At 40.6% G+C, this 22,452-nt stretch overlaps 2 protein-coding genes across 3 annotated transcripts in view; both read right to left on the bottom strand.

Moving 5' to 3' along the window:
* GRIN3A (glutamate ionotropic receptor NMDA type subunit 3A) overlaps positions 1 to 22,452 on the bottom strand; it is a 136,933-nt gene that overhangs the window by 8,722 nt on the left and 105,759 nt on the right. For both annotated transcript variants that reach the window (XM_016123900.2, XM_016123899.2), the window contains exons 7-8: positions 1,073 to 1,237; positions 46 to 122 (exon numbers count right to left, since the gene is read on the bottom strand). In XM_016123900.2, coding sequence (XP_015979386.2) covers positions 46 to 122; positions 1,073 to 1,237 — 242 coding nt within the window. The remainder of the gene's footprint in view (positions 1 to 45; positions 123 to 1,072; positions 1,238 to 22,452) is intronic.
* On the bottom strand, positions 10,953 to 11,812 carry PPP3R2 (protein phosphatase 3 regulatory subunit B, beta). The gene has a single exon (XM_016123902.2). The coding sequence runs from the start codon at positions 11,809 to 11,811 to the stop codon at positions 11,299 to 11,301; it is 513 nt and encodes a 170-aa protein (XP_015979388.1). The 5' UTR covers position 11,812; the 3' UTR covers positions 10,953 to 11,298.

The following is a 22,452-nucleotide window of genomic DNA, read 5'->3' as shown; positions in this document are numbered from 1 at the left end:
TTATATTAACACATCTGAAGAAGCTTGGTACCGGCCTCTTCTTACCTCTTTTCCACACGTTTAGTCTTGAAACGTGGCTGCTTTTCCTCTACAAATGATGTGTTTAGTGCTCTATGTAATCTCTGGTGGAAAGAACAGATTCACGTATAGAGATCGTTAGAAAACACATTCGGGGACAAAGTACCGCCCGAGATTTAACAGTGCATCTCGCCACGGCAAACCTTGCCCACTATAAACATACTTCCAGGGATGCCTGAAAACGCATCAACATGCAGCCTCAAATTCCAAGAGAACAAGAATTCTAATTATAAATTATTACTCTACTTAAAGAGAAAACAAGCAATTTGACAGGAAACTTAGAAATGCTCAGGGTTGTAAAAACGTATGTGATGTAAAGAATGTATGGCAAAGGGCCTTTGTACAATTGCAAATGGGGTCAAAAACTTAAGTCTGAATTGCTTAGCGGCCAAAATATACAATGGAGAAGGTCAGTTGTCTGCAGAGTTCTCCTTAGGAAACCAAATACTTCCTAGGATCAAAGTAAGAAAAACAGGGTTCGAGTGTACCCAAATCAATGATAACCACCTACCTAGAAAAAAAAGTACTGTGATAACAAAAGAAGAGGTCAGCATTACAGGTGAATGAGCAAAAACAGCTCCGTCTTTTGGACGGGGGCCTTTGGGGACTTTGGGCTCATTTAATGTGTTTCAATTTTTGCAAGAAAAGAATCTGTAGGAAACAAATCTTGAACACTATCTCTTCAGATTGTCACGATTAAGGGAAACCAGGTTAAAAACAATTCTATTGCTTCTGTTGTAAGCAGCAGTGGAGGGTTATATGAAAGGAAAGGGCATTATAAGACAGCTTAATTTAAGGGGAAAGTGAATTAATGGGATAGAGAGAACTCCATCTTCAACACTGAGAGTTGTCTGTGCTTCTACATTGAGCACATCTACACAGTCCTAGTTTGGGTAACTTTTCATTTGTCAGTGTGACTTGGGGCTCTGGATTCTTCCATTACTGGGAATTCTGATGTTTGAGAATGTTGGAGCAATACACCTGTGGCACGCACCTGACTGGTGTGGAGCCAGTATTGCAGCCTAGATTTGTTCTTGATTCGTGGTAGCAGCAGCCTGTACACTATGTGCTCACCAATGGTTGTCAAGATGGATAGACCAAATCCGATGCACAGCAGCACGAAGAGTCCAGAGAAGTGTTTGATGCCCATTTGTAACGTCTGTGACAAAACAGGAAGGGAATGCCCATGAATGTGATGCTCCAGCTGTCCCTACACTTATTCATTCTTAGATGTAGGTTCTTTTTTTTCTAGACCCAAAGAAAGCAGAAGAATGTCCTTCCCTGTGCGCTCCGCAAACCTCACTGTATACTACACTGTGAAAGGAATCCAGCCAGGACTGAGGGCTGCCGTGGAGCACAGTTCCTGGGATGCTGCTCACATATTGGTGGATGGTCCTTGGACTTCTGCAGAGGCCTTCAGTCTGGACCAAGCTACAGTCACTGGAGAGAGACTGAGGGATAGAGCCCAAGATTTGAAACAATTTAATATATTAAAACATCGAATAGTTGTCAAGGAAAGACCCTCTTTCTTTAATTTTCTATTGCTTACAGCCACATACTAAGAGACAAATAGAAGTCATTACTGTTTTTTTTTTTAATTAGGCATCTGTGTACCAGACACTATACACGCATAGGATGATCTTATAATAACCCTGCAAGTTAAATATTATTATCTTCATTTCACATTTGAGGAAGTTGAAGCTCAGAGAGATTACCTTACCCAAAATCACACAGCTAATAAATGGGGGAGCCAGGCTTTGGATCTAGGTTGTGTCTGAAGCCAAAGCCTGTATTGCTTTTCAAGCGAAGCCATTTACAGATCACTTGTTATTTGAACTCTTACTGTCTATTCCCTATAACAACTTGCAAAAATTTTTATTTAAAACTCATCAGTGGGATTGAAAACCCACTCTAATCTGCCTGTGAGCTCCAATGGAAATGTTTAAATTGTGTCTGAGCCTGAGTGATAAGATGACAGCTGCAGCTGTAATTTGGCTGCTCATCCCCTAGGACCACACGGAATAAATGTGCTACGCATTGGATATGTGCATCTGCCCCCCCCATTATCACGTGACAACTTGTTTTCTAATGCGGTGGAACTGGCTCAACTTGACATGTATCACAGGTCAGAGGAAGAGAAGCAATGAATATTCAATGTCGAATCTTTAAATTAAATTAAGTGATGCAGAAAAAAAATGATGATTGCAGTTGCAAGCGACATAAGTAGAAACATCACATTCAGAAATGCAATTGCGGCCTCATCTCATGTTTTCAAAAGCTGCATAAATGAAAGCAAAGACATGCAAACAAACGTTAAAATTTTCTTTTCTTCATTCCATTGCTTCACCTGCAGCTTTATCTGATAGCTCACAGCCACACACTTTTTGGGGTTCAAGTGCCAAGGACTGTCCCAGGATATAGCCAGGAGCAAATCTCAGCCATTTACTACTTCGCTTAGTCCTTTGCGAGCTCACGTTAGCCTACCCAATCTCGGTTAACTATTTAATCAATAAGTAACCATTAAAAAATGGCCTTGGTTGCTTTTTTATTTTGCTAAATATTTACACTTATGTTTCTTTAACATTTTATTGTTCATTTACATTAGTTTATGTCCATTGCACTGTAGAGGGAAAGCATATTCTGTATATATACTGTACCCATGAGTAGTACTAATTAAGCATTTTAAAACATGGTATTTTAAGTGCTTTATGTTATTCAGAAATTCTTGGTAGATTGCCATATATAATAATCTACGTATTGTGCGTTAGATATTAAACACCTAAAAGAGTGTTTTATTGATACCTAGGGAAACTAGTTGGGGTTTTGGATGAAGTGGGAATGCTTTATTGTTTTTCCCATTTAAAATAATGAAAGGAACTCCATCATCTGGAAATTCATTAGCCAGCATTTCCAGGAACAGACTAGATTTAGATAAAGGGAGATGCCTGTACTATCAAATGTTCTGAATGGTCTGTGTCCAGATCATCAGTGTTTCCAGTGACAGGTAGAGGCCAAGACCACCAATTTTGTTGCTACCCAAACCCTGCTTTGCATCTTGCTCAGATGTAGACACTTGAAACATCTGACACCTGGTTAGATAACTGACTAGTTCTCAAATCTCCAGCAAGAAATGCAGTTAAGATATTTTGCTCATCATTTGCCTTCGGCGTTACTTGCTACATCCTGTGAACTAAGCCTCTCCAGGCTCCAGGCCACATCTCCAACACACAGCGACCACTCGATTTCTCTCGTCCTCTAAAAAATGGTCTATACTTATTTTTATTCGTCTTTTACCAATTCTCTTTTGAACCCACTCAACCAATCAGGCTTTTGTCCCTATCAGTAACCTAGACAACACCTGTCAAAGCCATCAGTGAGCTCTGAATTGCCAAATCCAAGAGTTGGTTTTCACCTTATTCATGCGTCAGCTTGAACTCTGTTGATTATTTAATCTTCTTTGATATATTTTCTTTACCTCTCTCTTCATTATACTTCCTCTCCACCTTTCTGACCATAATACATTGGTAGGCCTTCAATCACTTAGCTACATCCACCTCCTTACAACAGACTCATGACTTTAAATACAACCTATGTGCCAATGATTTCAAAATTTATTTCTTCTTCAATTCCTGACTCAGCCTCTCTACGTGGATATCTAATAGCTATCTCAAACTTAACGCATCAATTAAAGTCCTAATTTCCCCCCTGAAACCTGCTCCTCACACAGTCTTTCCTATCTCAATGAATCCTTAGTGTGTCTGCAGATGTGGTGGATGGAGCTTTACCTTTAAATTATCTCCAGAATAGGATGACTTCCTATTACCTCCCCCAAGCACCCTGGTCCAAGCCACCACCATGTCTCACCTAGACTACTGGAATCGCCTCCTAACCGGTTCCCTGGCCTCATCAGTCTGTCGTCTACATAGCAGCCAGAATGACTCAAAATATCATGTCACTCCTGCGCTCAGTGCTCAGCGATGATTTTCTGTTTCATACAGAATAATGGCCTTATATGAATGAGTCTCACACTCCCTAACTTCATATCCTTTTCTGACTTGTTCAATCTGTCAGCTACGCGGGTGTCCTCATTCTTCCTTAAATCTATTGAGCAGGGAGAGTCTTCATTTTCAGTTTACTCTGCCTGTAAACTCTTCCACCAGGAGTCAACATTGCTCCTTCCTTTGTTTTCTTCAGGTCTCTGCTCAAATGTCACAGGTCAGTGACATCTACTCTAACCACTGTGGTTAAAAAGGCATGTCCTGCCATCCTCTCTCCTTTCTTGGATATAATCTATCCCTCTTACCTTGCTTTATTTTCCCCCTGATGAGGCCAGGGAACCAGTTTATTGCCTCTTTCCTCAAGTAGAATGCAAGCTATGAGAGGTCAGAGATTTTGCCTATTTTGTTCAGTGCATACCCTAACTGCCTTGAACAGCGCCTAGCACTTAATAGATTTTCAATAAATAATTTTTGTATGAATAGATAAAAGCATATGGGAGCTAGAATCTATTTTGTACAATATAATTGTAAAACACACACATGCGCACATACCACACGCACATACATATTTTCTCCCAATACTTTTGTATATGTTGGGAGATTTTTTAGAATAATTCTGTGAGGGAGAAAGATAGAGATGGATATTCTCAACTGATAGATGAGAAAGCTGAGGCTCAAAGAACTCAGGAAACATACACCATCAATCTGAGGACTTAATGTGGGAACTGGGAGGAAAAATATATTTACAATTAATAAAGTAATAATGTGAAGATCAGATGTAGTAATTCTGGCTGGCGTGTGCTGAAAGTGTATTGTATTGATTTTACTCTCTCAGGGCCCTTTGGGGGAACTTCCCTTCCCTGTTTCATGTGGCTTTGGTGTGTCTATCAATCACAGACTCCACATTGCTAGGTCACACCAGGTCAAGCATGTGACCCAAGGCAAGCTAATTTGCATTTGAATCAGAGACTTTTGGCATTGAAAATGCTTGGAGCTAAGTCATTTCCAATGTAAGTGTCTCAAAGACATCGTCCCTTACTTCCAGCCACTAACATCCCTGGAGTCTGTGGTTCCTGAGGCATCAGTTACTCACCTTCTTACATCAGAATGGTGAACTTCCCAGTATTCTTTCGATAATCCCATTTTTCTTGCTTAAATTAATCTGTTGCTTGCAACCAAAGAATCTGGCTTGATAGACTGCTTTAAAGGATTAAACAAAATCCTCTAGGGCTGAGGTGTGAATATAACCGCTTTTGAGATAGACTTCATTTCTCATGCAGAACTCTGAAATGAATGTTTGTGATGTTCTAGGAAGATTTCTCTGGCAGGTGAGGCTCTGCCGGTCTTTGTGTGCTTCCAGACTCTTGGCCCATAGTAGGTGTTCAATAAATGCTTATTAATTGAAGTGCATACTGAAAAAGAACTTAGTTACAATTAGTCTCAAGATTTCTAGCCCCTATATCAGTTTTTGCCCCCAGAGCAAAATGACTACAAGAACCATAGGAAATCATTTTATTTTTTGGTGATCTAGTGTGTTTTAAACTTTGTGTGACCTCGTCTCTAAGTCTGCAAAGCCAAATCCTGGTGTTCTAAACAATTTCCTTTTTAATTAGAGAGCTGGGGTGGGGGAGGAATAATGTTTTTATTGAGAGAGAGGTAAAGAAAAGAAAGGCTATGGAGCTTCTAACATTTCTATAACTCTTAAATACTTAGCAGCAAGGAGAAGAAGAAGAAGAAACAAATGCTGTTTCTAATTTTGAAGACTTGATTTCTACTTTCTTTTTGCCACCTCACTATCCTGTCCGGAAGAGCAGTAGCTCAATGATGTTTGCATATTCATTATTGTGTCTATACACAGAGCCCTTTGCTGGGGAGGGATAGAAGATGGAGACCTGCATCAGGTGTGGGATTTCTAGGTACCAAGGGGAGCGACTCTGTCTGGCTGGAAAGAATGAGGTAAGATTACGTGGAGGGAGAATTAACAACAATTGTAAAATGGGAAAAAAAAGATAGTCACTCAGAGAATCTGGAATTTTCTCATCAATGAAGACAGATCGAAAGATCACATTGAACCAAAGAAACAAAAGAGGAGATATATGATTTGCAAAATCCAGGGAGACACTGCACGGGTGAAGTTAACAGTGCTCACACATTTGTCTGGATGAGCAAAATCATCCAGATGGACAGCGATCAGGGTCTGCCATCAGGGAACTGCTCATCACACCCCAGGCTCTGGGGGCTGGGGCCCCTCCATGTTCTCTGACCTGGAATCGGCTTAATGGCTTGTCAGCTTGAACTGTCCCTGTTGGTGAGGAGATGCTTCACTTTCCTCTTGCTCCCTGACACCCTGCCCCTGCTCGGCTTGGGCAACCATCTTTTAGCCTTGAACCATAACCCTTTTACTATATAAACAATTACTTTAAATTCTTCATTTTCTCTTCTGAATTATGACCATATGCTTATCTATTTTCCAGAGTTGTAAATATATAAAAATCATGTGTTTAAAAACATTTAACATTACTTTCTAAAAATTTATGGGTTTACACATTTTATTTATTAATTGATTAATTGACTTAACTACTCTCAAAACTATCAGGTGTTTTTCTTTAATATTATTTATTTACATATATGTGATAAATATCACTGAAATACAAAAAAAGTGTGTATAGCACTTTTTAAAAAAATCATTTTTGAGTCTTTCTTCGAGACATGTATTGCAAGGGCTGGGATTACCAGGTCAGATGATATAACGGTTGTGACACCTCATGGTGTGTAAAAAAAGCCATTGAAATGTGTGAAAGCCTGATGCTCCCAGAGACACAGGATGCTCACATCCTCAGCAACCTCGTTTTATAATTAATCATTTTTTTTCCTTTTTAAAATGTTTTCACTTGTATTTATTCAATTAGTGAGGCTAGTTTTTGGTTTATTTTCCCGATCTCTTTTTGTATGAATCATATATTTATATCCTTTGCCCAATTACACATCTCAGAAAAGTTTAGAAAAAAATTATTAACTCCTTTCCCAATGCATTACATGTGTCTCCATTTTTCTGTTAACTTTGTTTTGTTAGATACTTTTATACAGCAGTTTGGAATTTTATACAGCTGTGTAAACTTCTGTTGTTTCAGTCGTTAGAAAATATCATTTATTGGAATAAATGTTTTATGACTAGTGGGTTTATTTTTGAAAAATAATGAACACTTGAGTCTATCTTGAGCTTTTGTACTAAAGAGTGGAACACTTAATTTTAGCCCCATGCTTCAGAGGTACTTTAGCAATAAAAGCCCACCCCTTACTGAAGTGGCCTGTGTTCCTATATGCTAATTTTTACTTTTATTTTTAAAAAGTCTTCAGATTTTACAAATATTGGCAAATAAAAAAATTGTGAGAACAAATACCATGTAAAACTAACAACAAAACAATGTATTTATGGATTAGATTTAGCTTATAAACTATCGGACTGTACCCTTTGACCTACATAGCTTTATTGCTGCTAGTGCTCCTTCAGCGTTATGGTTTTTCATTACAAATCAGCCAGTGCCTTTAAAAGCTGACGTATGATTTGCTGTTATTCACACAGTCACCAGCCACTGGGATAGCTATGGTAGCCAATACGAAAGGAAAGGGGTCCAGTTCAGATTCTCAGCCTAATAGCTTGATTTCTCTATCACAATGCTACCTCGTCTTAACAAACATCCAAGCCTATCCAAGGCATGCAAAATAGATAAAACACCGTAGTCAGAAAAACTACCTACTTTATATCCTAACAGAGAGAATCAGTAGCATAAGAATGGAATTTGTAATTTTAAAAAAATCCCTGGAAGGTTTTTCTTTGAGAATTCTTCTAAAGCATGATAGAGTATAAACCAACTGTTCTAAGGCCGTATGTTTTCTATGTTTCAAAAAGAAAGGAGGTGTTTAGTAGTTTTGGGATTGCAACATATGGTGGAAAGCAGACACAACCCATTAATAAAGGATTCACTACAACATATTGTTACTGATCTCTATAGCCTCAAAGGATATTAGTTGCTGTTATCAGTTTACTCTAAATACTGTCACTTATTTTTCAAGATGAGATAAAAGTAGAAGATGAATTAAGACTGCCTTGCTTAATATATGTGTGTGTGTGTGTGTGTGTGTGTGTGTGTGTGTGTGTGTGTGTGTATTTGCAGTGCTTAGAACCAAAGAGGTGAGGCCACTTGACAATTGATTTTCTTTTGTAAAAAATTGAGGCTTGATTTAATTATATTAATAAGAATATCAGAAATAATTTTATGCAGGTAAATATAAGAACCATAAAAATAGGAGGCCTTGCAGTGAGGTGGAAAAGCTCAGCATTTGAAGTCAGAAAACTTGATTCAAGTCTTCGCTTTGCCACTTACCAGACAGGAGACCTTGACAAAGATTTTAGACCTCTACACACCATCATCTACAAAACTGAGAAGATGGCACCCATCTCACATTCTTGTTATGATGATTGAATGATACAACAAATATAACAGTATCTGGGACAGTTGTTCGAGAAATGTTAACTATTATTTGTCACCCCCAAAAGTTGTACAGAACTAGATTTGTCGGCATCCAGCAACAGATGGAAAAATCAAAGCATTCTAACTTGGCAGTAAATGTGATCTTTCTTTCCCAAAAGCCATATAATCAGATCTTTCCAGTTGCTCAAGCTAGATACAGGCACTTAGTTCTAGGTTATTGCCACAGAGCCTTGGGTATAGCTATAGTAAGTAGACTGATCGAGCCATTAGCTTGTTAATTCCAGCCACTTCAGAGGCTGAAATATTTTTCCATTCCTTGTTAAATTTGAACATGTAATCCAAAATGCTTCAAACCCTAGGTCATAATTTTAAAATTTCCATATTTTGCTGTGCACATTGCGGAATATACAAATAATGTCTCTGTTTTAGAGGTCATGCTGGCTAGCATTACACATGCTCACTTTCCTCATACAAAGCTTTCTCTGTAAAGTCAACCAGCTGGGACAACAGTGAGAGAGTCTCTCTCTTTTACACTTTCTCCAGTCAAGAAGTCTGTTGTCCCCTCTGTGATGAAGAGGTGGGAAGACCTTGACATTGTTTTCTTTCTGGATTAGAATTACACAAATGTCCAGTTAAGTTTAGAGCGAGCGTGGCTGAGTACTGAGCGTTCAGAAGGAATCGATAGGCCTCCTGTCTCCCTTAATATGTTTATATAATAGAAGGGGAAGGTGGGGAAGGGAAAGGAAATTAGAATGAATCAACTGTGTTCTAGGCATTTTACATGTTTTACCTTTTTGAATCCTTAAAATAACCCTTGGATGGATCCTCATTTTAATTAAGAGGAATGACACAGAGAGGTTAAGTGACTTGCTTGTGCTCACACAGCTAGTAAAAATTGACTATGATAAAAACCTGAGTGGATCTGAGCCTGAGAGCTATGTTGTGCTGCAGTGGGGTTATGAATCATAGCACTGCAGGGTTAGGGTCCTTTACTGATTATTAATACTTTTTTAAAAAATTGTACAAGAATTAAAAGGACAGGAACTCCTATTCTTTGTGGCTCTTAAGTAATCTATTAAATAACCTGTGGAGTTATTTTTCCTACTTTTGAGGGGCATGTGGCAGGTGTGTGTGTGTGTGTGTGTGTGTGTGTGTGTGTGTGTCTCAAGACTAGCTACCAGCTTCTTCAAAATATAAGGGTAATAAATCTTGAAACAGATCTTTATTGTACTGAGGAAAATCACCTGTTTTATCTCTTGGCTGAGAATGTGTAGGGAGAGTATGTTTGGCTGTCCTGGTATTTTAGAGCCTTCAGCACATTCCATGGGGAACTGTCTACTGGGAGAAACAGAGCTGGTGTGACCTGGCAGGCACCGGTGTGAGAAGTGGGACCTCGGAGAGCTGGTAAAATTTCGGGTGCAGGTAGTGGTGTACTTACTGTTACACTGGTTCTCTCAAACAAGCAAAACCAAACCAACTAAGACTTTTGCCTTTTCTCTGTGACGAACTACTCCCATCATGGCCAATTTCAAGCACTCGACATGATGTCACTGAACATGGAGCTGAAGAGAGATGCACACACATCGGCCTTCACTCAGTGTGCATGGGCTCTCACCCAGCATATCTCCTTGGCTGAAGGTTTATTAGGATGTGAGGAACTCTGAGCTGAATGTGGCATTCGACAAACAGCTTCCTGCAATGAGAGAGCTCTCAGCTTCTCTGCCAGGTCTGATTTTCAAGACTAAGCTTAATATGGACAGCATTCACCTCTTCTGTGCTCACCCATCTCTGCATCTTTTGACTACCAGGAGCAAGGCCATTTCAGCATCCTGGAGCAAGTCCACTGCCACCAGAATCTTCACTGCCTCTGCCCATGGGAGGAAAGACTCTGAATCTGACCCATTCTCTCTAGCTGGGGTGGGGCTGAATATTGGAGGTGAGAGAGCTTTCCAGAAAGTTTCTGCCCTGTTTGGATAGAAGCCCCCTTAACTGAACTTTACACTAGGGTGGGCAGCCAACCCTGAAAACCCACTAGTCACTCACTGAGGCTGACAGCTGGGTTGGGCACTTAGTCAAGTCTTAGCATTTCTTACAAGAGCCCTGAAACCAGTTTCTGTTCAGGAGCTGGGGCAAGGAGACAGAAGGAGCCTGCCTGGATTCCTAACCCTCTTGAGGGATTTCAGGGTGCATCATGGGAAGTGGGCTGCAGCCTGGAAAAGGGAAAGATGGGTTTTTGCTGCCCAGAGAGAGAGGTGATTAAAAGGTGCTCAGCTAAAAGAAATATATTTGTCCCTATTGCTATAATGAGAAGTTAACAATTTGTCGAAATATACTTGAACACAAGTAAATGAAAACTGTTCACCTAACACCTGATTTGATTTGTACATCCCCTCCCCGTCATATATAAAACCCATGAGAAGTAAGGCAGAGATGTATATTTTCTTATTTTTGAACTTTAGAAGTTCTTTACTCTTTACAGTTTGGTCTCTGAATCAAAACAAAGAAAAAGATATTTATAAAAGCCATTTCCTTGTCTTTCCCCGCCAGGCTCCTTTGGGTGTTAGTCTGAATCACTGAGACAAGAATAGCTCTGAGTTGATCATAAATTTTGTGTCAGAACATGCGGCTTTATATTCAGATAGATAGTTGCTGGATATCTTGAGCTGATCTTGAAAGGGATAAGAGAAGAAAGTGAAAGTTGTTGTTGGGTGGTGCTCTTAAAAAAAAGCTCACACAATTACCACCAGCTGCTTGTGGATCTCCAGGCCTCCGACGACAGCACTGAATTCCTCGAAGGATATTTTCCCATCGCCGTCCGTATCCAGGATGATGATGGTTTTGTCCACCAGCTGCTGTAACTGCCAGTCTTCCAGGTTTTCCCCCACCATCATCTTCAGCACCTGGAAGAGCTCCCCGTTGGAAATGTAGCCGTCTCTATCTATGTCGTAGATGTTGAAAGCAAACCTTAGCTTCTGCTCCTTGTCCCCCTTGACACTGAACTGGGAGGTCCCCAAGATGAATTCCTTGAAGTCCACTTCTCCGTTGCCGTCGGTGTCAAAGACCTCGATCACTCGCTGCACCAGCGGGTTCTGCTGCAGCTCGGACAGGGACAAGAACTCGTCCACGCTCAGAGTCCCCGAAGAGTCCAAGTCCAGCTTCTTAAAACTCTTGCTTAACCTTTTAATTTCATCGTTGTCGAAGTGGGAGCACATCTCCTCCGGGTAACTGGCCTCATTTCCCATTGTGGACGCCGGGCGCGGGGGAGCTGGGTGCCGCCAGGCTCGCGCGGAGACTGTTGCTCGGTGGGTGGTGGGGGCGGGGACCTGGGGGGCTGGGCTAGCGCGGCGGCCACCACCAGCCGGGAAATACGTGCAGGGAGGAGGAGGGGGTGGGGGAGAAAGAAGGAGAGGGGCCAGGGTGGTAGGGAGGAAGATAGGAGGGGAAAAGACTGAGGGCCGAGCTACTATCCTCTTCCTTCTCTCAGCCCCTTGGAGATTTCCATTATAACCCCTCCCCCTTTGCTATTATTTTATCTTCTTACGTCCTCAACTCTCTGCCCCCCCCCCTTATTCAATAAACTCCTGCATTTACATTAGTCATCGCAGTATCCCCAGCACAGTGCCCGAAAGGCAGTTACGTGCTTAATGAATATATGTTGATGACTCAGTGGACTGCGATCAAGGGCTCCTTATGCTTACTTTGCAGGCCTAGATCTAGAGCTAAGGTATCCCATGGCCTTGTGCCAGTTTTAGCACAGCTAAAAGAGATAATAGACAGAAGCATTGATGTTATATATTTCCTAAATTCTCTGGGAGGAGAAGCCAGGATTGGCATCCTTCTGGTATAGGAGTTCGAGGTCTAAGAGACTGCCCAGAAATCACAGAATTTCTCACATGGATCACCTACCAGTGATAACATTCCTGAGGAATACTCACAATGCTGGATTTGGGGCATTTTCTAAAGAAGAAGAAATAGCTTCTGCCCCCCTACGACTTTGAATCCATCATCTCATGCACAGTACTTATTTTTGTGGGTGGCCGTCTGCAGGGCACTTCAGGGAAATGGCCGCCATGTGCCCAGTGAAGCCTCCTGAGTGTGTGGAGGAGACGGTGGCTCCTAGTCTATCTCACTCTTTCCCCCTTTTCTTCGAGTGGATTTGTCCTTTTTGTTGGAGCTTAATCCCACATGCCCTCATATTCCTTCTTCTTTTGGGAGCACATTAGTTACTCCAAATGCATAAGAAATAAAGTGGGTTCAAGAACAATACAGTCCTAAGGGACTTGGGGGAACCCCGAACCCCAGGTTACAAAGTCAAACCAATGGAGGCAAAAACTCCCTCATTTAAAAAAATGTTGGCACATCTTTTGTGTTTTAGTTCAGCCAAAATATTTGTCTAAAGGTAGCTGTGCACAAGTCCATGGATACCTTAGCTCTAGATCTAGACAGTTAAAGGGAAAAGAAAAGGTTTGAAGTCTAAAATATTTGCTGGCTGAATTATTACTGACTGACTGAATTAATGAGATCTTAAAGAAGTATTATGGGATAGAAAAAAATTTAAAATAGGATGACTCAGCATCCTATTTTGACTTAACTGTCGACTTAGAACAATAAGGCCTTGGACAAGTTGCTTAACAGCAGTTTTTCCATCTGTAAAAGGGGGCTACTCATATATTTTGCACAGTCGTAGGAGGATTAAAGCCAACATTACGCTATATGATAAATCATTATCCTTATTGCTATTATTGCTAATTTTATTACTATTCATCCTGCTGGTGGAGATTAATTCATAAAGAAAGAATACTTGGCAGCCTGGGCACTCAAGTGCATGTATGTTCATTTAATGAACACATCTCACATACTGTTTACAGTATGCCATTCATTGCTCTATGCTCTTTGCCAGCATTAGCGCTGGCTCCTCCAGTTCTGCATTCTCTGGGACCGACTGCAGACTTTCCATCACAGGCTTGAGGAATCCAGTGACTGACTTCGCTGGCACTTTGGCCCTTTTACGGAATCCTCACTGACTTTTTCCTGAGGAACACCTTGACGGTCTTGATTTAGAAAGGGTTCACCAGTGTGAAAACTCTTAGTAAGTGTATTCTTCTATAGAAGTATGTATGAGGTATCAAGGGGACAGCGGAGAGAGCATAGGAATTAAATATACCAGGTTCCAAGGCCCTGCTCTGCCTCTGTTAGCTGTGAGCCCTTAGAGGAGCCCTCCTTGTCCTAGATGCAGTGTCCTCATTGATAAAAAGTGAGAATGATTATACCTGTGTGTGGTTATTCTAAGAGTGAGATGGGGGAGTGCATATAGAAATGTTATGTAAGAGGAGAATATTGTCGCAAGAGTTAACTAATTTAATGGTTGAACAGACAACACTGGAAGATGGTACAACTCCACTGAAATAATTGAAGTGTGCAACCAGAATTGATTTACTCCTAAATAGCCTTGTAGAGGATGTAATGTTATGCTGGGTTGGAAGTTTTAGTCAACGTGAAGTTGAGTTCCCCTTTGTATAAATGATGTAGTTCAGCATTGTTTTGGGACTTGATGCCATTGTTTCCATTTTTCTTAGTCATTTCTATGGAAAACAGTATTTGTTACTATTCCCGTTTAAACTTGTGGAGGGATCTGAAGAGTTGGACATTCACTGCAGTAAGTAAATGAAAAGGGTTGGCAGATTGTTTTGGAAGAAATTAGGAGCCTGATGACACTTTGATTTCAATCAGTCATTTTTTTTCTTCCTCAAGAGTTTTCAGATAAAGAACTACGAGATGGTCATATGCAAAAACAACTGACATTGGACGATAAAACTAATAGAAATGTAAGTGGTGAGACTCGAGGCTCACGTAAGGCCATGCTGGGAGCTTTACAGGTGACCCTTGACCTTTAGCTGGAAGTCCTCCCTTTTTATGATGTTGCCAGTTGCTGCATTTAACATCTATCTTTATTGAGGTTAGTCACCATGTAGACTGTGGAACCACGTAGCCTTGCGTTTAAAACCTTTTATGAGCATCAAATTTCTCATCTGCAAAGCGGGAATAATATAATGATGTCATAGTGTTATCGTAGGTTTAGGGGGAGGGGAGTAATACCTAAAGTAGTAATTTAAAAAGTACCTAACATAGCATGCCAGCACAGAGTAGATGGTCTATATGTTTCTCTTTTATTTTCCCCTTCCTACTCCTTTATCTGCTTTTTTCCAAAGCAGAAACTTGACTCTGGCTATATGTATTTTACCTTCTTTGGATGCAACCAATCTTGTTTTAAATTTAAAACCACTTAACAAAAATACATTGAGCATCTACTATGTGCCAGACCCTGTGCTGGGTAATGGGGTTTTCTGTGGTAAATAAGAGAGAGTTCCTAGAGAAATATACAGTTTTGCCACTGAGACATCTACACATTAATAAGCAGTATGGCTTTAAGGATTTATTTACTCAGTCTTTTATGTTTATCATGTATAGTCAAAGGGATCAAAAGTATCATGCTTGATTTGATTTCTTTTGTAATTCTGGGATGGTTTTTAATATGCGCTTTGGAGTGTATGGTTTTCAATCACAGTTTTCTATTTAATAACTGTGATCTTGGGCAGAGTTACTTGTCACTGTTTGCTCATCTGTAAAATAAGGACACAAATGCTAACTCAAAGCATCATTTTCAGGATTAAACAAGATAGAATACATAAGCATTAGACTCAATGCTTAGAACATAGTAGGTACAAAACTGGTAGATGTCATCATCATTGCCTACTTTAGGCTTGCCTTGAAAATTCATATGCAGATATACTCAACTATTCGTTTTCTCCACAAATATTTATTGAGCATCTAATGTATGAGAGGGATACAACAGGGATCTGAAGCAGATACTTTCCCAGCTGTGTCTGTCCTCATGGAGCTTTCGGGAAGATGCACATTAACTACATTATCATGCCCATAACTGTTAAAGGAGCACTGGTGGTGGGCGTCACAGATGAGCACAGTAGGAATTTGATCTAGTCAGAAAGAATCGCAAAACCTTTTTGGGGAAGTGATAATTGAGCTGCAATCTCAAGGAGACGTTAACAGGATGTTCTGGGCAGGGAGTGAGTGTTCCAGAAAGAAGGAACTCCATATGCGAAGGCACTGGAGCAGAAAGAGCACGTCAGGCAGGAAGACCTTAAGGAAGGCCACTGTGCCTGGAACAGGGAGGTCAAGGCAGAGCATGGCAGTGGATAAAGTAAAGGGATGGTTTGACCATGCCCTAGACACTGAAGAATGGGCAGCATTTATTCAATCACTCCATTCAGGATCCAATTGTTTCGACATGTAAAGGGTCGAGGACACGTAAGGCATTGAGGGCTCTAGAGCCTATGATGCTGCCTTCTCAACCATGTGCTGAAATTCCACCGGCGCTCACAGCGGTTTGACGAAGTGTCTTCAGAAGCCTTGGATACAACAGAGGAAATATCGAGGCAATTTCTCATATCACTAGGCTTGGTTAATGAACGCCCTTTGTGATGAACAAAAAAGACGGCTTTTCTGCTATTTTGTGACATCTTGCATCATAGCCACTAGATGGCAATCTTCACACATTTCCACACTTTCTGTGTTTGCTTCAAGCCAGGCTCTCCAGAGCCAAGAGGCAACTACTTAGCACAGAATAATTAGGGAGGAGGCCTGTTTTATTTTTTTTTTGTGATTCCCCCATAAATTTCAGTGTATGGAAATCTAAAAAAATAGAAGACTCTTTCACAATAGTCCTAATCAGTTTGAGCACTGTTCACACCTTTTGTTGCATAGTAAATAACATTCATAAATATTCATAAGTTCATTGAATTTAACTAGGGGAAAAGCAAGAGCTATTAACAGTATGTGGTCTTAGGTATAATTTATGCTCCAAGCATTTCCAGTACATAAAAGAGGAGACCCTTATTTCATGATATCTGTTTATATGGTCATTAGCAAGGGTGACAGGGGCACTTGCTGCAATTAGATTTCCTTGTATCAGAATTCAAACTTCTGTCATTTATAGTAAGCTGAGAGCAACAGAGAAGAAGCCCTAGCTTTGTGATGATACGGGGTGAGGGGAAAACGAGACTGGAGAATTGTTGACCTCCTGCCTACCTACCCAGTAACCCGACTCAAAATACCACTGACTACATTTAAAGAAAATAGTTAACTGTTGTTTCTTTAAAGATACGTTTAAAGTGCAGCCTATGGTTTGTAGAAACCATCTTCATGTTTTCCCACTCAAATGTTGAAGCCGAGTTGGAAGAAAGGAATAACAGGATACTATAAAAACTGGTTAATCGAGCACTTTACAAAATAGGAAATTCCAGAATCATGTATTTCTGTGAAAAAAAGTCTTTAGATGTATAATGTAATAAATAAAAAAACATTTATTTGGCATCTGAGATGCTCGTAATTATAAAATGCTCCTGCCTTTTTGCAGATGGGACCATGAAGGAGGGTACACCAACTCTAATTTCTTGCACGCCCTTATTATTTACCAATTTTTTTTCTTCTGTACACATAACTCTATACGAGGGAAGAAGGAGGGAACACTTGTTAAGCTAGGTGTTCTTCATAAACTGGCTCGTTAAATATATTTCACTACCTACAAAATAGGCTCTTATTATCCCTGGTTTTGGGGTGAGGATCTAAAGTTTTAGAAGTTGCATGGCTTGCATAGTCACACTGATGCAGACAAGAGTCAAACCCTAGTATGTCCACTCCCAGAGCTGAAATTCTTTCAGTTATTCCAGACTGCCTTCCATATGGAGACTAGGAAAGATGTCCTTGCTCTTGTGGAGGTAATAGGGAGGCTACAGGCAGAACACAGGAAAAGTACAATGCCTATAAATTACTCCTGGTTCTAGCTGTGGCTGCATAAAAAGTGGGCAAGGGAGAATGGCCATCTATAATCTATAATACTTCAGTGTCTTGCTTATGCTCTAGCTGAACGGTTCTCTCCTCTACAAGGCTTACCTCCTCCGGGAAGCCTTCTCTGATTCCTTCTTGCTCCTCCATGAATGAATCATGGGCTTGCCTGTGTCACTGTTCTACCTTGTTATCTTTTGCTGCTGCCTCTGTGGTGGCATGGTGGAAGAGGTTTGTTCACAAGTCTGTCCCTCCCTGTTTGTGAGCTCCATGTTCATCTCTCCATCAGCTGCCATGCAGGGATGGCACGTAGGAGTTCAATGCACATTTGCTGAATGATGAATGAATGAATGAATGAATGAATGAATGAATTTGTTCTGGCAGCAGAGTAAAAGGAGGTGAGGCCTTTTTGAGATTGGCCTTCCTTTCTTCAGTGCAATTTCAGTCCACGTCGTAAAAGGACGCATGGAGAGCGTTGTGCTTCTTCATGTTTCCAGAAAGCGCTACTTGGATAGGGGCCATTTGACCTTATGTTTGGCTTAAATATTAAAGTTTATTGCTTAGGCTAATCCAAGGGAAGCACTCAGCTGTCAAGGTAGCTTTTGACATACACAGGTTTTCAATTTAAAGCAATCTACAGTCATTAACTTTCTTTGCCTCACCATAAGTTTCATTACATTAAATAGCAGTGACATTTTAAATTGAAACAGGAAGTGATAGGGATGGGGTGGGGGTAAGAAGCTGTTGAGATGAGACCTAGCTGTCAAGAGCAGAAGAGGCTTCGTTAAAACTCACCCTTCCCCCACCTCCTTTGGGTTTTAAAAAATAAACTGTACAGAAAATTGACCAGCACTGAAGCTTCTTGATGTGGCTCGTGTGACCTCTGTGGCTTTCAATGTATAGTTGACTAACCCTTCCCCTCCCCCTCCAAAAAATTAACAGAGGCAAGAATGGATCTGCCATGACAAAACTTGATTTTCTCAGTGAACAAATGTTAACAGGTTTCATATCAGATGCCCATTTTTCTGGACTGGGGCTGTGGTGAGGATGGAGAGCCCAGACTAGAGGCCAGTAAGTTCACTGTCCTTCTCTGAGTCCCAGGATCAATATCTTCAGCTAGTGAGGTCAGGATTCCTCTAAATGAACCTGTTTGAGAACCATAGCATCCTCTAAGCTGGATGTGTTGCAGGGCTCAATCTCAAGGTGAGCAAGTAAGCTTAAGAGAGCTTAAGTGATTTGCTGAAGGTCACTCAGTTGGTACATGGCAGGGTCAGGACAAATATAATTACCATCCATTTAGCACCTAGTAAATGTGCAGCACTTTTATGTACATTATCTCTCAAATATTGCCATTTCCATTTTGCAGAGGAGGAAACTCAGAAAGGTTAGGTAATTTGTGCTCATGGTGTTTTTATGCACCTTTCAGATGTGGATATTTTGACACCATGGCTCTTTTTACATTTGTACCTCTACAGTGTTCCTAAAAACAAACGATTTAAACTTCAGCTTTAAAAAAATTACCTAATAATAAGCTTAACAGACATCTTCATTCCATCCCTTCCCTGTAGCTTTATCCCTTACTGGATGAAGTTCAGGATTGGGGAAGCCAAGGATGGGAAGGGTCAAGAGTGGATTAAAGGTCAGGTTGGGGTTGGTGGTTAGGAATAGGGTGAGGTCAAGGATAGAGTAAGTTCAAGGATAGGGTGAAAGTCAAGTTGAGGGTGAGGTCAGAGGTGGAATGGGGCAACGTTTCCTATTTTGCACTTTCCTTGACGATAAAAAAAAAAAAACACTGAAAATGTAATGATTTACTTTTAGATTGTTTCAAAATTTACTTCTTTTTCCCTACCTGTGTAATCAAGCTCTCTAGATTCCTGAGAGAGAGTTCCTTTCACAAAGACATTTGACCTCTTATTTAGTGAGTATTTGTTTTCCTCGGCACTTGATAACATCATGAGACCCTTAGATTCATAGACAGAAAACCTCGTAACAACCCAGCAAGGTTGGAAGTAGACCGGGCTCTGAGGGGTTGAGTAATTTCCCCAAGGACATAAAGCTGCGTCCTCACAGTAATGGTAGAGCCAAGGTGGTCTGACTCCCAAGACCAGGGTTGTTCAGTGGCGCTGTACTTCTCTCTCCTTCTTGACCAGCACAAGTCATGGTCTCTCTCCCTGCATGCTGGACCTCCGTCTGTGTGTGCAGAAGATGCACATTCATAGATAGTCAGGCTGTTGGTACTTTATCTAGCTGGCCCCCAGCCCCACTTTCATCTGCCATGAGGGGCTGTGCCGAACATTTGTTTGCCCTTCCAGATACACCCTCCACCTTGCTCCATCCCTTTTTGTGCCCTAGGAAGTTCCTCTATGGACCGCATCACTGGCTTCCTTGACCTAAGGCAGTGGTGGAAACTGGGAAGGTGGGAGGAGACTGAGGTTAGGTTTTCATTCCCTGATTCTCTCTCAGCCAGGCCACTGTGGGTTGTCCCTAACCACAGGCTGCAGCTCCTGTTAGAAAGCCCTCTCCTATTCCCAGGTGAGTTCTAGGAATGGTGCTCTCTGTTTTTTTCCCTTGAGCCTAGGCATGGTAACAGCTCCTTCACTTTACCTGCCCTGGGAGACTGTACTATTTCTGTTAGTTTACTTCGTAAATAATTTCTTGAAAACCCTGCTCAGACTATTCTCTATTCCCTGCCAAGACCACTGTTTGCTTTTCCTTTTTGACTATTCTCTGTTGGTTAAAAGGTGCCTTATTCAAGCTATTATTTAGAGTAGATTTTCAAAGAGAGGTATCATCATATATCTTAATAATTCCTTAAAGTATTTTAAGTTTGCTAACCTGTGATCCGTTGCCTTCCTTTTCCTGATTTGTAAATAAGATTTCACAAAATTATTGTCCTAAAGCTCTTAAATTCAGTCAGTGACGTGAAAAAAAAATTTTTTTTTTTCCTGAGTCAAAGGAAATGAATGAAATTTAAAGCTTGCCATACGTTTTCCCCAAGGGAATTGATCTACAATGAGTCTACGGGGGGCAGAGGCACAGGTGTGCTAGGAGGATCATGGGAAACATCTGAGGTCAATTTAAAATTCCTCTCTGAAAACTGCTGGAGTCTGGTCTGCAGAATTGAACCTGCAATTTCCTAGGTGACTCTGGGGCGCAGATAAAACCCTGGAATTTAAAAAAAAAATGAGTTTATCTCTGGAAAAACTGCAGCTAGACAGTTCTAGGGTTGCCAAGAAATGAGAGGTGAATAGATCAAGGTTCTCACAGAGGACCAAGTATTAAAGTCCAACTGTCAAAAATAGAGGGGAAAAGGCGTCTTTCATGTCTTATTACTAGGTGACCATATAATTCTTTAGCTGAGCTAGAATATATTTTTGGAGTGAAAAGGTGTTGATTTCTCTGTGTTAATAGACAGAGACTTGGACTGTACCTGGCAGTTGGGAAGTAAGGTGAGAAATAAATTGAACATCTTCCTGGAGAGCACTGGTTGGGTGGGGTATCCTCTAGAACATACCTGCTTTTGCTGCACTGTGCTTCGTGTTACATATTTTCACATCTGGATGAACAGATTTATATTAGTGGTTGTGTTCATCTCCTGAAGTCTGCTCCCCTTTGTGTGCCTAAGTGGAGTTAGGTTCTGAGTCTGCAGAGCCCTGCACCCTCAGAGGCTAGCCCCAGGAGTCAGATGGTCCCTTCAGCTGACATCTTAGTCTGATTGTCTTCTGAAATGGCAGTAGCCTAGAGGTGTGCCTGTGGTAAGGGGAGATGCAAATCATTCTGTAATGCTGGCTTTGGGAACATGATTGGGAGTCTCCTTTGTTTTGTCTAATGTCTTGCTGTCAATTTTGAATCACTTGGAGATTTTGACTTGAGTTTATCATGGTCCAAACAAATGGTAGAAAACATCAAATGATTGTTGCTTCGCACAATTCCAGCAACTGGTTTGTTTCTTTCTTGGCTGAATTGACTCAGCTGACCAGTATAAGTTTGAGTATTTCTTTTATGAAAACTCATTTAAATCTCTCCAAATAAAGATAAAAATGCCTGCCTAATAGGGTTGTAGTGAGAACCAATGAGTTAATGTCGCTAGTGTATTTTCTGACATATGGTAAGAAATAGAACATGCTAGTTCTCTAATGCCCCATTTTCCTCTTTGTTTCCTTCAAATCTTTGCTCAATGATTATCTTCTCAATGAGGACTTCCATGGCTGCTGTTATCGCCCTGATCCTTCTCGTCTTGTACATAGTATCTAATTTGCTCATCTAGTATGTCTATTGTGTATTGTCTCCTCCTGCTACAATGCAAACTCATCAAAGGCAGACACCTTTTTTTCCCGAAGAATCTAGAACTGTGTCTGGCACCATAGTGGGTGCTTGATAAATATTGTTAGACAAGACAAGTCCATTCTTCCAGGTGGACTAAGATCTTGGAAGCAGGTGGGGTAGGTCATAAAGAAGCAAAGGATATGAAATACGTGTTTAGTGCCTCCCAAAAGGCTTTCAGTGAGTCATATCTAACATCATTCATGCAATGTCTATGGAACATTGATACAAGAATTAGCCAGAGGAGAAGTATTAACATCTTACAAACATTGCCAATTCTGTTATTCAATGTCATTAAAAAAAAAAAAAGAATTATTTTAGAATTTAGTACTAAAGACAGACTAACTTCCTTTTCTTTTTTTGATTAAAAATCTTTCTAATTCATTTTATATTCCTTTTTGCCATGGCTGCCAGGAAAACTGACAATTTAATTGTCAAGGGCATTACCGGCTTGCCTCTCTTTATAGTTAAAGTTATTTACTCTTCTAGGTTTTTGATATCTGATTTAGGAAAAAGCACACTTCTGTTATTTAAGTATCTATCTATCTATCTATCTATCTATCTATCTATCTATCTATCTATCTATCTCATCTATCATCATCTATCTATCATCTACTTATACTAGGTTCCCATAGCTGCTGTAATGAATTACACTAACTGGGTGGCTTAAAACAACAGAAATTTTTTCTCTCTCACAT

Source organism: Rousettus aegyptiacus, unplaced genomic scaffold (genome assembly GCF_014176215.1).
Source record: "Rousettus aegyptiacus isolate mRouAeg1 unplaced genomic scaffold, mRouAeg1.p scaffold_m13_p_3, whole genome shotgun sequence".
NCBI lineage: Eukaryota > Metazoa > Chordata > Mammalia > Chiroptera > Pteropodidae > Rousettus > Rousettus aegyptiacus.
Note: the sequence above shows the minus strand (reverse complement) of the source record. Positions and strands in the feature narration are given on the sequence as shown.